Genomic DNA, 15,299 nt, shown 5'->3' with positions numbered 1-15,299 from the left:
AAATGATAAAAACATGTTCTATCAAGAAATCATTTCATCATTTGTTTTCACTATTAGTAAAGACAAACACAGGGATACCACAAAATGTATGTCTTATAACTGAATGTATTCACATTACAACATCAAATTAGATCACTTTGTGACAATTTCTAATAATCTTCAAATATATTCATGTATTATACATACCAATAGGCACTTCCAGTAAGTCTGGCAATTATGAAGCCACAGTATAGTGTCTAAATTACAAAATGGTGAAAATAAATAATGTGTTTCTCGAAGTTTTTGGTAGTTTTAAAATGTCTTTACTTTACAGCATATATTCATATTGTACAAAATGGAGCATTAACCTGCAAGGGAAATCTTTTGTGTTCACAAATCCTGTGTATTTGGACAAAACACTGCATTTACGTACACATGGTAAGTGCAGTCAACTGGTGAGAGGAAACAAATTTGTCATAATAATTTGCATGTTCTAAAAAATACTTAGTAATTTCGCTTATGTGATTTTAAAGCTGGTTTCGCTCTCATGATTACTACCCTACAAATGTGGGACAGGAACAAAGACAAAACAACATAACATAGTGACTGAAATGACATATGTTCTCCACCCCATAACAGTTTAATGGTCTTTGTGAAGTGACAAATCGGTGATGAATGTTAAAAATGTCAATTGTTGCCATTGAACATGGCTACAAAGCAGTTTCTAGGTCAAAGTGGAAGCACAAGGAGAAATACTGTATGCACACAGGATCTTTGGAGAGCGACTATGGAATGCATCAAAATTTACTAAGTGTACTGGTTGCCATACAGCCACATTTCAAACAAGACAGCATTGGACCGAGAAACAGGGTTTCCAATTAGATGCTTTCATCAAGGAACTCCTCTTAAGTTCAGAGTAATGTACCGCACATTCACAAAGCGGTCAAATTCCTTCCCTGACTCCTCCTGTACAGTGGGAGTATCCACTGTGGGAAACATTGAAATGGAAAAAAAAAAGTCGGTAAAATATCTGCCAATATAGATGTAAAGGAACAATCTTACATGAAATCCCCAGATTCACATCTTTCAAATTCCATGCAGCGACACATTCTTCACTCATATGACTTGGATTTAACTCAATTTTCATGTTTTTTTTTTTTTCTTCTCATCCTAACAAAGTGGGCTGTTCATTCACGTGGGAATCTTCTGGGCTCAAAATGAATTTGTCAAAATTTTAAGCATTATTGTCTTTATAGTTCATGATGAATAATTCTAATGTCATGTTTTGTTATATAATTTAAATTTAGATTTGAGACTGCATTGCACTCATACACTGTCAGAAAAAAAGGTACCTTGGGGATCTATTTTTATTGACAACCCCTGTTTCAGTGGTATAATAGTTGTTCCAGCCATTGGACCCTGAAAGTGTCCAATTCAGCACATTTTCTTTCCTGACAGTGTTTGAAAGCAAAGTCATGAGAGCCTGTGATTACTACTCAAAAAGGGAATCGCACTTCTCAGACTCATTATGTATTTCGTCACAAAGATGTCATGACTTGTGATGTGGCAAACATTTCTGAATGCGACTTTCTGAAGTGTCAATCTACAGTATACATCATTTCAGTCCGGTCTCCAGTTGATGCATATGGTTGTTCTTAACTTTGCTACCTGATTTCATACATCCTGTGCTTCAATGTGTATTGTGGACATCATCTAAAATAGCTTGCAATAATATCCCTGCACACCTTTACTGTCCTAGTAGAGCTTTTGTTGAATCTCAACAGTTGAAGATTTCCTGAGGGTTTAAGGTTCACATATGGAGGAATGGACACACAGAAAATGCAGAATTGAAGAAATAAAAGTAGAGAAAAAGAAGGGCATGAATGTAATATTCCCTTTATAGTCTATCTCATCTCATGGATTTATGACTTCTGAGATTTCAAATGTCAAACTTGGTTTGGTTTATTCCCTTTTTTCTAATGATTGTTTGAATCAGTCCATAAAAACATTGCTGCTGCAAGTTCCCATCTTGCTGTAACCACAACATGGAGAACCTTATTCATATTTTAGGCAGGGGAATCTTTCACTTGGACGCAAAGTTAAACTTGCGATGAGGATGAAACATCTGCATTTAAAACATACATGGCGATACGGTGCATAAAATTAGCTTTCATAAATATTTATTGTGTGAGAGACTCATGTTGGCCGAGGTTCAAGGAATGACATTTACACCAATGTTCTTCATTTGATGGCCCATTTGTGACCTCCACTCAAAAACTCCTGCTTAAATTAAAGCACAAGTACAAGTAACGGGGGATGTCCATGTCATTGCATTCAGAAAATTAGGTATAAATTGGCAGCAAATTTCATCAGTCCCGTATTACCACATTGTGGTTAAGGTCTGTGTTGCCAGTCTGCATTTTTCCCTTGACAGTAACAAAAGAGTCTGTATTCCAAAGAACATGCATAATCTCATATTGCAAGACAAAAAGCTCCTTTAAAATAGTTGGTGAACTCAAATATTTCGACAAAACGTGTAAAGCACAAAATTTCCCACCCTGTTTTTATTCTTAGGCACACATTCCCAATCTACAGTGTTGTGTCTAAAGTGATGTGCTGGCAAAAACAGGATTCAGTAAATAGTATAGAAGAAAACAAAACAAAACACTTGTACTAATCGTGAAAGAGGCCGGACGTTGCCTTCACTGCCGGTCTTCGTCCACTTGCTGCGCCGACGCGGACCACTCGGGTTCCTCGACTCCTTCTTCGGGATCCTCCCCTTCAAGCGGCTCTTCTCTGCTTCCCGGCTCCTCTTCTTCTTGGTGAGTGGCCAAAACGGGCTCCGCTACACTGTTCACGTGAGCCGACTCTGCTCCTTGGCCCTGCTTCTGGTCCTCCTCCTCCTCGATCACTTTTTTCCACATCTCGTGGTTCTCCAGCAGGTGATGAGTGATCTCACAGAACACTTTCCGCCTCTTCTTGGCTGTTTTCTCTGTGATACCAAACATGTGATTACACTTCAAATGCAAGGACGATCAAATGGTTTGATAATATAAACCATCGTATTCATTCCCGTAGTAATGTTAATACGAGTGAGACCACTTTGCCTTACGTGATGACTCTGAGCTGGTGGACGTGTCTTCCTCCGCCGTGTCCTCCTCGTCCTCCTCGTTCTCTGTGCTTTCGGGTTCCTCGGCATCCATCTTGCGTTCCACCCATCGTCCCGGCATGAGGAAGGCCGAGTCGTAAGAATTGCACAAGGGTCCCACGATGTGTGTGATGAATGACTCCTGGAGTTTGGCCAACTGCGGTGCGGCTCGGTCCATAAAAGGGCTGACGGGGAGACCCAGATTGGACTCTTCATCACCCTACACGTGGCATGACCTTCATTAGCACAAGGTTACGGCCAGAAATGCGAAGCAGTGATGAAGGAGAGGTGGCCAACCTGTTCATAGAACTCATTGACAATGCCCTCTGTCCACTGTAGATGCAGGTCCTTACACTTTAGTGGCCCGTTGATGTCTGCCAACTTGATGCACATCTGGCAGACCAGCAACCTGTCATTCTCATTGGACCAATCAATGCCTGAAGATGGATCATCCCCTACCTAGAGAATCAATTGAAAAATAGATCAAATTAAACATGGTATCCATGTTTTAGCTTAAACCCATAAAGTACATATTTAATCCACAGGTGCCAAGCTCAAGGCTCGGGGGCCAGATCTGGCCTGCCACATCATTTTATGTGGCCCGCGAAGATAAATTGTGCATTGACTTAATGTGTTAATACTAAAATTGCAAACCGTCTTCCCTTTTAAAAGTAGAAATATTGCTATTTTCTCTTTAAAATATTTGAACAGCTTTTGATTTCAAAACTTCATCAATTTGTTGTTTGGCCTATACTGTATCTAATATGAGGCATTCAAATATTTCCAATTCAGGTCAATGTCAGTCATAATGGCCTCCTGTAGGAAACTATGACTATGATGCGGCCCACGACAAAAATGAGTTTGACAACCTATACTGAATATATAAATACTGATTTTGCATGTTCTCCCTATGCTTTGTGTGACTTTTCTCTACTCCAGCTTCCCTCCACATTCCGAAAACATGCATATCTGCTTCTAAACTACCCATCAGTGTGAATAATTGTATGTCTGTAAGTGCCCTGTGTTGGATTGGCGGGCTATCCAATACATTCTAACCAAACACATCCAAATCATAAATACCTTTGCATTAAATTCAGCGAGAAAATCAAAGTGCTTCTTCAAATCTGTAGCCAATATGGCCTCAATGACCAGGAAACGGAATCGCTTGAACTCCCTATGGTCCAAGTTGATGAGGAAGTTATACTCCGGTCGGGATAACAAGAGGTTCCAGGCCGAGGCAGCGTGGTGGTTTTCCAAAACCGAACGATCATTGTAGAGCACCGCCTGCACAGACCCAAAAGACATTCAGAACAATTGCAAACATTTGTTTGTCTGACATATCCTCCTCTTAGCTCATCTTCAGGAACTTTGTCTGGCTATGTCCCACCATCCATATTGATGAATTTAAACTTCACCTGTGGGGCGCTGGTAGCCACCAGGAAGGCGTTGGTCCGCCCGGGGTGGTCGTAGTCGTGCATGGCGGCAGCCACGTAGAGAGCCATGAGCTCCAGAGCCGGTATGAGGCCGGACAAGCAGCCATAACCGTCCTCTGACACAGTGTACGTCTTTGACATCAGGAAGCCCATATGACTGTGAGTTATTCCACTGTCGGAGTCTGGCCACAACGGAAGCAGACAACGGGAGTAAGGTGAACAACAACAGGCTGCCACACAAACACATGCATATTGTGCTTGAAGGGTGCAAAATCTTAAAAACACACATCTAAGCGTTCAAATGCACACAGAGACTTTTTTTTTTTGAAGCCTCAAATCCTCTTGTGTGTGGATCAAAGAGAAGCCTTTAGTAAGGCATACAAATGAGGGTATGAAAATATGCTTGTGAGGAAATTCTAATCTGCCTTTAATTTCATGCTCTTCAGAACTTCAAATAGTTTTGCAATGTGAATGGAAGCACTTTTTCTCAAAACCATTAATGAGTTAGACACTAGGTAGGAAAAAAAACAATAAATAACAATATATATTTGTTTAGTGCTTCTTGAGCTAGAAGCAAATTCATCACAACATGATTAATGTGAAAAGACCCTTTTTAGAACAACAGTTTATCAGATTAATCAATGATCTTGATTAGAAAAAAATCAGAGGGAGGACATATTGAGAACAAGAACTAAACAGCGTGATTCCAAATGACAAAAAAATGAGCTTGACAACATGTGCGTTGGACACACCTGAGTCACTAGCAGAGCTGTGGTCAGCCATGAGACTGGGCAGACCCGGAACCGGTTGTGTGGTGAGGTACCAGACTGCATGGAGCACATCCGTGGCATGGACTCGATTGTGATCTGAATCAAGGAACAGCGGAGTCAGTTTATCACCACCAGAAGGCAGCGTTGAGCTAATTATCTCATTTTATAAAGCCTCAGTTGAACCCAATTAAATAAAACAAACAATACAATTTTCCTCTCGTGGATGATTTGGTATTAAGTCTCGGCAAAGGTCCTGAATGTAAGCGGACAAGATTTGTACAAGCTTACATGGTATGTTTCTGTAACCATTCTCAAGGGCATGGAAGTAGTTCATGAATTCTTGGATGGGAATCTTGAAGGTCTGAAACAATCCAGTGTCCTCAAAAAGCCTGTATGAGACCTGAGAGGGGAAAAACAGCAGAACATAATGGCACCACCATTCATCCAATTTCGTTACTGCTTGTCCTCATCGGGTCACTGGTGAGCTGGAGTTTATCTCAGCTGACTCAAGGCAAGAGGCGGGATACACTGCAGAGAGACAACCAAACATTCACACCTATGGACGGTTTTAGAAATGTAACAGTTGGGGCTTTGGAATGGGAGAGGGGGAGGAGGGGGGGACACACGTGCTAAAAAGTTTGCAAAACTTTCCCAAAGTCAAATTCAAACACTTTCATTGGCAAAATAATAGAGTTTATCACAACATGAAAGAGTTCAATGTTATTACTGCCAGTTTAAATGACATGAATTGCAATTCTACATCTTAGAAGAAAACCATTCAGCCAAATACAAGATTCCTCTTATCTGAAACCCAAAATATTTTTCAGATTTTATAGCATTTATTCTATTGACTGAATTGTGAATGGAGAGATGGTTAGCACCTCAGGGTTGGAATTGTAGTGCCCTATATATCCAATGTCGAGTTAGCACGTTCTCCCTCGTGCTTGCGTGGCTTTTCATCGGGTTCTCGTGCTTCCTTTCACATTTCTAAAACACGCGTCAGGTTTAGTGAAGACTACTGAATTCCTCACCTGACTGAGGATCCGTCCACATTTTCCATTTGTCTTCTCCATCAAGCTGAAGATGGGAAAGTTCCAATTGTTTAGCTGATTCATCATCGGCTCTAAATCTTCCATTAATAGCGGCTCCGGGGCCAGGATAGCTTTGTCCTGTATGATGAAAAGGGAGAGTTTTTTTTCATTACAGAAACATCATGCTGTCTCCTGAGGGCCATTTAAAGGGTCTTTATGTCTTACCTCAGGAGGTATTAGCGGGTGGAGGATGACATTCTGGGAGGAGTTTTTTCCTTCTTCTGTGTCCTCCTCTGTGTGTGCTACATCACTGCTGTCACTATGGTTGGCTTCGTGGGTGCTGTCATAGTCTGACGACGCAACCACTTGATCCTCTGCTGTTAAAAGAGGCAATAATAAGTCAGTGAAGGTTAGAGTTCATTGTTAGAAATTTTTCTTGGACCTTCTCGAAGTTATAGGGATTGTAAATCAATAAATGTTGTCTCTCGCTGGGATTGCAAGCATTGTCACAATACAAGTGCATCCAATTTGAATGAAAAATGAAACCCGCGTACCTGAACGTGGTATTCGGTCTCCCTTGTCTATCGAGCCCTCTCCGTGGCTCAGCTTGATGTATGGTCTTCCACAACTGTAGACAAGAGGGATTTGATGTTGAACTATTTTTGGGGGAAAAATATATATACATTGCTTGGAGGAACCAATTAAAATCCAACCAAAGCCTCCAAACAAGCTGAGCACATTCCGCTGAAATGCACTGGGGGGGGGCGAACCGAGTATAGTACATAAATGTGTTTGCTTGTACTTTGTATAAAAAAAAATAAGTTAAAAAAATGCGTACAAGCCTTTGCTGTCAGCAGCTGCACTGAAATATTGGGATGGATTCCATTCAATATATCTGTCTTGGATGTCAAAGCACTTGGAAGATGTTGACAGTAAAAACTTAATGAGGGATCCCTTTAAGTGTTTTTTTTTGCCGCCATTGCTTGAACAAACACTACTTGTGCAGCTGTTTCGACAGACAAAAAAAGATTAGTGAATATAATGGATCACCACACAAATAAATTAGAAATGACAAGCAGTATTCTCTCATCTTGGTGCTGCTCAGAATGACACCAAGAATTATGAGGTCGTTTTTGATTCTCAATCATCTCTTGTGTTTCCCCATTGTAGTTATTGTCAGGATGGGGGGGGGGCGGTTTCCAATTAAACTATTTTTCGCCAAAACGTTGGAGAAACGACTTGCGGTTTGCGCCCCGGTGTCACAAGAAGCACAAAAGAATGCGGTGGAGAAATTGTTTGGTGCCCACGGACCCTAGACTAACGGTTCCGAGGCCCCAACAAAGAGTTGTGTTGTGTCTGCGGAGCCAGTTCGGAGCGTTGCACGTAATGTCTCGCAGGTGTGGAATATAAAATAGTTTGATAGTTTGGCGGGCGAACAGCGAGTGCATTATTGTCAGGGGAAGGGTATGCGCAAGGCAGGAGTGCTTGGCTTTTAAAAGCTTTGACTTTTAATGAAAGTTGAAAAACTGGCAGCCATGCTTCCTATTCTGCTAATGCAGCAGAATAAGCTCAGCCATTGACATTGAGGCCTCGGCGCAGAATGAAAATAAGAAAGGCGGACGTGTTCGGTTTACATGCGGTCAGATATTAGGTGACTTTGCTTCCATCACAAGAACGTCCTGAGTCTGCACAGGATGCGTATAGTAGTTTGTGTCTACAGCTTCATGATTATAAAGTCACAAGGAATCAATTAATTTTCTCAAACTGCTTTTCCACAGGTGCAGCTCAGATATCCTGCACATCAATTCCAAAACCATTCAAACCAACGAATCCATATCTCAGTTAACTTAAGCATGTTTTCGAAATGTGGGAGACACCCAGAAAAAAATAGGAGTGAGAAAAAAAAAGTTACTGGAAGGTAAAAGACAATTTTAATGATGAATTGTATTTCTATGCTGTTTAATGTTTTTGGAACATTTCAGCTGGCTTCTGTTCGCTCTCTTCAGTCTTTGCTAGATATTTTTTTTTTATCAAACCAATCACAACACATTGACAAACGTTCCTTCTGCTTCCAGTAATCCATTCACTCGTTGAGCCAGATGAAGATAACAACAGCGACTGCTAGTGTGCGTGTGATACGGAAAGTATTCTATTTATTCATCGTATAATCGCTATTGCTAATTCTAACTCTAAAGAGTGAATCTAAAATGACAGGAATACTGATGTGGCAAGAAAATAGGCCTAATGTTTGTTTAAGATGGTAAAGATAAGATAATAAATCAGAGAGAAGGAGCTATGTGTTTATTTTTCCTCCCACAATGGCTCAATTAATTTATAGTCCTGATTACCGGTGCCGAGAATCAAACGGTTCGGGTTACCTCATCTCATTAACATAACAGAAATGAGTTGAAATAAAAAGAAAAAGTTCAATCCTAAGCTTCACACTGCAAGTTTCCTTTTACAGCTGCTTAAATGAAATAAATAAGATGAGAGTAAAAGTAAACCCAATCCAATCCTGTGTTTGTTTTCCACAAAATGCACTCGTGATGGTGTATCCAATGTGTGTAAATGTAATAATTGTAGGGTTCTGGTGACAGAGGAGAGGCCCTGGTGTTTGTTTATACTCACACCACCTTAAGTGGTCATAGCTGGAGCTTGCCTGCTACAGTTGAGCTGAGCAGAGCAGTTTAAGTGGGTCCCTGTGTACAAGAGCGGCTTCAGTCTGCTTACATTTACACAATGTGCTCATGTAACGGACGGTTATTGTGTAAATACACGTGCAAAACAAGCCGCCGACAGATTTATTAGCCCCTCCGCATATCCTAAACTGACTCCGTACATAAAGACATAAAAATGATCGAAAAAGAATACAAATCAATTTCTTAAATTCTGTTGAGAATGAACTGTACTCCAATTCCCCCGACTGATGTCAACGAGCGACAGCGACATAAGTCTCTAGCATGAAAGTCGTTTTTCCGAAGATGGACTATAAAAAGCACTGCTTTTCATCAGATTTATTTCAATCATATTATGGCCAACAGTGAGAATCATTTAAGAGGCTCTATTTATGTGCATGTGGAAATTCATTGCCCCCAGTAGTCTTCTTGAAATGTGATGTTGACATTTTCATTTATTTCTTGTTTTGAATTGCGGAAATGTTGCGCTATGAAACTAACTACAATAATCATTTTTAATATGAACATTTCCAAAGTAAAGTTCACCAAGGCTTGAACCAATTGCAAAATGATTGGCTGCTGGAATATTGTTTGCATATTCAAAGAAGAATATTTTCAACTTTACACTATGTCCCGTAGATCATATTTAAAGCACATACACACGCACGTACGCAGCTGGGATTTTTGGAAATGACTCTTGACTGTGCAATAATTGTAAAGTGATTCAAAACACGCTCAGCTGTCCTGGATTCATCCAAACATAATAGCACGGTCACCACAAACACGCTTTAAAGAATGCCATTTCTGGACTGATCACAACAAAGAAGATTTATATTTATGGCCGTAACTTGTAAGAAAAGTGGCAGACACAAGCGGGCCGGCCGTCTTGACTTATTTTGCATTTCTTTCCAAACAAAATGAGTAGTCAAAAAGCCTTTGAAGTGCAAACCACACCACATCGATTAATAGCCTCAACATGATTGCATCTGAGCTAGCTTCCAAAGCTTCTACAAAGCCAGCACAGCAAACCACACAATATACACACACACGACAGTCGCTGGGGCCCATTCATGGACTCGGCTCTCGTGCTAGTATCTTCAGCGCTAATGTGCAGAGAGTTTATGCGTGTCTTAGTTATTCGGGTTAATGCTTTTTGCCTGTGGGCCTTCTTTCCATTCTGGCTTCGGCTGCGCACACACACACACACACACACACACACACACACACACACACACACACACACACACACACACACACACGTACACAACTGTGCCATGACTGTGCAGTCACGCTGATGCGTTCGGCAAAACTACAGCCGCACCGCTGGGACTAAACCTAATAACTTTGACGTAATGTCAGAACACGAAAACCATTATGAGAGGTCTTGCTTTGCAGTTTCGTACAACTATGATCGAATGAAGCATGTGATTCTGGAACTAGAGCGTGTAAAGGGATGACTAAAAGCCGGGCTCAGTGGATATGTGAGACTACCTGCACATGAGTGTTTCGTGGTAGGGTTTGATGCTGGCGCTGCGGTCCCTCCGCACGGGCCCTGGCTCGATTGTGGGCAGGCCTGTGGCGGAGGTGGTGGTGGTCCACGTGGAGGAGATCCTCCTCAGAAGACCCGGGTGGAGACTCCGCCTCAGACGCTGCACGCAGAGAGGAACGTAAACATGCTTAAAAGGTCAAGAACAAAATCAAACTGACATTGTTTTAAAAAGCGCTTGAATGCTTTCTTTGGTCAAATGTAAGAGCGTTTTTTTTTTTTTTTTTTACACGGTACTGTTTGCCCATGTGTGATGCTTCCATCTGCTCCATGCCACGCAGCAGCTTGGCAAAGAAGCACAAAACATGGCAACGTTCCTCCCTCGCTCGCTCAGTCTGATGACCCAATAAATATTGGCTCGGAATCATGAATGAGCCCATTCAAAGCAAAGTGTCTCAAACAAACACTTTCCCGCTGCCCCTTTGCTCAAAGTCACGGTCATTAGCATTTACATTAAATCACCGATGTCAAACTCAAGGCCCCGGGGGCAAGATACAGCCTGCCACATTATTTTATGTGTCAATATTAAAATTACAAATTGTCTTCACATTAAAAATAAACATATTGCTAGCAATTTTTCTTCCATATTTTTTTAAAATATATTTGAAGTGTGAACGCAAGTGGTCACACCAGCCAACTTTAACATCATCCGCAAGTGGAAGTCTTGCAGTACAAGCTGTAGGCTGCAGAGAAATCATGGACAGAGATGGATCCTGTGTTTGAAACAGAAATGTCAAAGCACAACGTCTGCTTGGCTTTATTGTAAATTAAAAAGAAAGTGTTTGAAAAGCCAACATCCTGCTATTACTCAGAAGCAAATGATAACAGACTTTTTTTTTTTCCATTGCTAAATAACTTCCCTCCTGTGATTCTCCTCCAACACAGAGCTGGATGGACATTGTCATTCTGGGGAATCCTATTTGTGCAAACCCATTGGTCACTCCTACAAGGCCAGACAACGTGATTGGTTTTATCAAAGGACCGCCAGGATGGGTGTTGCCTTCAAAAACATACCAAAAGATATCAACAACACACTTTTTAACCTTTTTGAGAGGTGCATACGTCACGTTGCCCTTCTTTCTTAAACACACACACACACACACACACACACACACACACACACACACACACACACACACACACACACACACAGTATGACTTTTGCACATCTGTCATGTTGACACAGCTGTGGCTATGAAAGGGAGAAGCGAGCTCCAAGCAGTAGACGCGCTCTATTTTTCTTCACTCAACTCTATGAAAACACACTCCTTCATTTGATGCTAAAAGGTCTGAGAGGCAGCAGCAGCCATTAGCGGGAAGACGGGCTCAAAGATTAACATGTGTGTGGAGCGATTTGTGCCCTTTAAATCATTTGGGCCGTAATACGGCGGATCGCAGTTCCATCTAAGGGTAATTGCACATACTTCCCAAAGACAACTGTACATTTGAATGTTTGGGCCCAACTCTCTCAGCATGATTTGCACCACATGTCGCCCCCACGAATTTCCTTACCTTATGGATGGACGTCTTCTCACCCTTCTCGGGTCCCTCCTCGGAGTCGGAGCAGACGTAGGCGTCCGAGGGGTTAAGCAGGGGGGCGGGGCGGGGCCGATGCAAGGGCTGGAAGGTGAGCTGGGTGGTGAGCAGGCTGCTGACAGCTCGCAGTGAGGTGCAGGTGTTGGAGGGCAGAGAGGGGTCAGCCAGCAGGTCTGTGATCAGCCCATGTGCTTCTCCCATCACTGCAATGTCCACCATAATGCTGGTACCTGATGACTAGAATGGAGAAATGAAGTGAAAAAATATTCAGACTGCCCAAATTGTGACAAAGGAGGACTGGGCAGCACAGGAAATAAGGAAATACGAACAGTAGTCTGGCTGGACTTTAGACCAAACAAAATCCGTCTGAAGCGTGTCCAGTTAAGCACATCTGTGCGACGTTGCTTAATGAATGGGCTCATTAGCAACATCCAAGCCAAACAACATGGCTTCATCTCTTTTCGAGTCATCTGGTAACTTTCACATCTTCCCGAGCCGGGTCCAGTTTTAATTAACTGTCGGCGAATAGCTCCACCAGACTTCTCGTTTTGCACAGACAATGTTATCAGATTTTTCTCGCCCCCTAAATGTCACATTCCCTTTTACACCAGCTGCTAGACAGCCCGAAAAAAAAAATACTGTATGTTTATGCTGGCTTCAATATCCTGGCGCTGGCTTGAACACAACACGCGTGTGTCTGAGTACTCACCATTCAGCCTCAACATGTGGGAACATTTCACGTTATTTTCCTTCCTCATATCTGATAGGTTGGAGTACATATGAATGTTCCCTCCTAGTCTGCAGTAGTTGCCGCTTAGGGTTTGTCCAGTACAAAAAGCCATGTGTTTGTCAATGAGGTTATTCTTAATCCGCAACTTCTGCATCACCTCTTCTGTATTAAATGCTGTTCACTTTAAATGTAAACAAGCGTCTCTTGGGCTGCATAACATCTGGTCGGGAAAAATAAAAACAATGACCCCCCTAGCGGGTCTCATATCTTCACACACTCTTGCACGCACTTAGACCATCTGGATCATCAACAAATAAATACAGCGGAACCTTCCCATTAAGTGGTGCAATTTGCAGGAAAATGAAAAATATGTCTCAAATGACACAAATTCCAGTATCATATAAAATGTCAGCAAATTTTCAAAAATTCAAGGTATGGAAAGGAAGTTCTTCTATGGTTTGTGTACAAAATGTTCATTGTACTTAAATATTGTATGAGTGTACAGGTCCAAATCAGGACTGTGTGGCTGTACGCTACTGAGTTCCTTTCTATAATAAATAAAACATGACTTTACATACAACACATTGCTTGGATGAACTCTCAAACCGGACCTCGGTTTCTATAAATGTGCTGTTGTGCCAGTCCGATAAAAGAATTTAAATTTAAATCTGAGATTTTTTTAGCTTTGGGACGCTGTGTAGATAAACATATATAATAAAATATGTATTTATAAGCACGGCATCGCAAAACACAAGTAGAACGGTCTCGCTCTGACCACGGGGATAAAAATCAATCAAGTTAGCTCATAAGTTAAAGTCACACTTAATTTGTTTTAAACCCTCCTGCTCGTTTCTTTGATACTGTAAAAATGTTTAAAATTACCACAAAAAAAATATACAAAAGTGAGTAATCACAAAACTATACAAAACACAGCATAATAAATAGCATGTAGTAGCTGAAAGCTTGAAACTCGCTACACTCGCCATTTGTTTGGATAATTCCAACGTTCTCATACAATAAGTGAAATCTGGGTCAAATTCTTAAAAAGAAAAAAAAAAAAAGAAAACATTTGAAAGTCATGTGTCATTTTTTTATTTTCTGGCAAAACAACACTATTGTTTTATTTTTCTTGGATATCCTGTATATCAACTTAATGTTTGTGTTTAAGGTTTCTGAACAGGTTATGAACCGCATGTGACTGACTGCTGTTTTCTAGAAAAACACTCTCTCAATGCAAAATATTTGGATTAATATGATGAAGCAGTGGACAGAAAAATTCTCTTCGAGTGTGATAGAGTTGAAAGCTATGTAGTTCACAATTAGAGTGTGATGCATTTTAAATGAAGTTTTCAAAAGTAGAATAAACTGCTTTGTGCTAGCTACATTAAGATTTGCAACTTTGACTGATGTCAGCTGCCAAAGAGCTCGCGATCATTCTCCTAACCTGGAGGCCTGTGCCAGAACTGAAATAAATGATGAATGCGCAAGGTTTTGTTAACATGTAACATTTAAACCACGGACAAGTACCAATAAACACTTTTTTTATGATCAGCTAACAGCCAAGTCAAACATGAGCCGAGGCGTGAACATTCTGTTGTGACACGGATGAGCGATGACGGCCTGCGCAGTGAAGCATTTTTCACTGGCCGTGTGAACTCGCTGTGGAAAAGCGTGTAAGTAGGCGTACGGCGGAGCAACGCCCGGACGACGGCCCGTCCGCGCACAAGAGCCAGGACTGGTCAAAACAAATCAGCAGGCGCTTCTGAAGTCTTGTTTGTGTGCACTTGGCTTTTGCTCACTCGTGTCCACACAGTAACTTCTTGTGCACGCAATCAAAAAAATTACTTATATTTTGGATTTTTTTTCCCTAATCTTTGATGTTAATTTTATCGGGTTTGTAAAAAAAAAAAAAAAAAAAAAAAAAAAAAATATATATATATATATATATATATATATATATATATATATATATATATATATATATATATATATATATATATATATATATATATATATATATACATACACATACATCAGGGATTCAAGTAAACTTTCCTTGATGATTTTCTTCATGTAATCCACAAAAAGGTCACATATTTGCGATCTGGTGCTCATTTGGCTGCATCATCTAAACAGGCCATCCATGGAGTCTGCAGTAAACGGAAAGCGACGTTTGGGATTTGTTGAAATTGTGCAATAGTGAGAAAATAATGCGTCCCGCGAGGGAACTAAACGCTGGGACATATGGCCTCAAGGGCCTGCTGGAAAGAAAGTGAAGTGTTTGATCTTCTAAGTAAACACATTCAAATCCTATAAGAAAATATTAGTCCTCACAAGGACGAGGCTACGCGCGCGACGTGAATTTCTGCTTTCTCATAATCTTGCGGACAATGTCAAAATGCTGACGTGGTATGTTTATTTTCCGTTTTGTATTTCCCCTTTGACGGCCAA

The 15,299-nt window shown here is 41.0% G+C and overlaps 1 protein-coding gene across 1 annotated transcript in view; it reads right to left on the bottom strand.

Annotated features, from left to right (window-relative positions):
• Positions 1 to 596: 596 nt before the first annotated feature.
• Positions 597 to 15,299, bottom strand: part of LOC147055658 (cGMP-inhibited 3',5'-cyclic phosphodiesterase 3A-like) — a 43,448-nt gene continuing 28,745 nt past the window's right edge. Inside the window, exons 3-14 of the mRNA XM_085914886.1 lie at positions 12,095 to 12,355; positions 10,528 to 10,685; positions 6,916 to 6,989; positions 6,587 to 6,738; positions 6,362 to 6,499; positions 5,619 to 5,730; positions 5,313 to 5,426; positions 4,543 to 4,742; positions 4,208 to 4,411; positions 3,425 to 3,586; positions 3,092 to 3,347; positions 597 to 2,971 (exon numbers count right to left, since the gene is read on the bottom strand). Of these exons, the coding sequence (XP_085771012.1) occupies positions 2,682 to 2,971; positions 3,092 to 3,347; positions 3,425 to 3,586; positions 4,208 to 4,411; positions 4,543 to 4,742; positions 5,313 to 5,426; positions 5,619 to 5,730; positions 6,362 to 6,499; positions 6,587 to 6,738; positions 6,916 to 6,989; positions 10,528 to 10,685; positions 12,095 to 12,355 (2,121 nt within the window). The 3' untranslated portion in view covers positions 597 to 2,681. The remainder of the gene's footprint in view (positions 2,972 to 3,091; positions 3,348 to 3,424; positions 3,587 to 4,207; positions 4,412 to 4,542; positions 4,743 to 5,312; positions 5,427 to 5,618; positions 5,731 to 6,361; positions 6,500 to 6,586; positions 6,739 to 6,915; positions 6,990 to 10,527; positions 10,686 to 12,094; positions 12,356 to 15,299) is intronic.

The sequence above is a fragment of the Syngnathus leptorhynchus genome, chromosome 6 (assembly GCF_054491065.1).
Source record: "Syngnathus leptorhynchus isolate UIUO chromosome 6, UIUO_Slep, whole genome shotgun sequence".
Classification (NCBI taxonomy): Eukaryota; Metazoa; Chordata; class Actinopteri; order Syngnathiformes; family Syngnathidae; genus Syngnathus; species Syngnathus leptorhynchus.
This window is presented reverse-complemented; position numbering and strand designations above follow the sequence as displayed.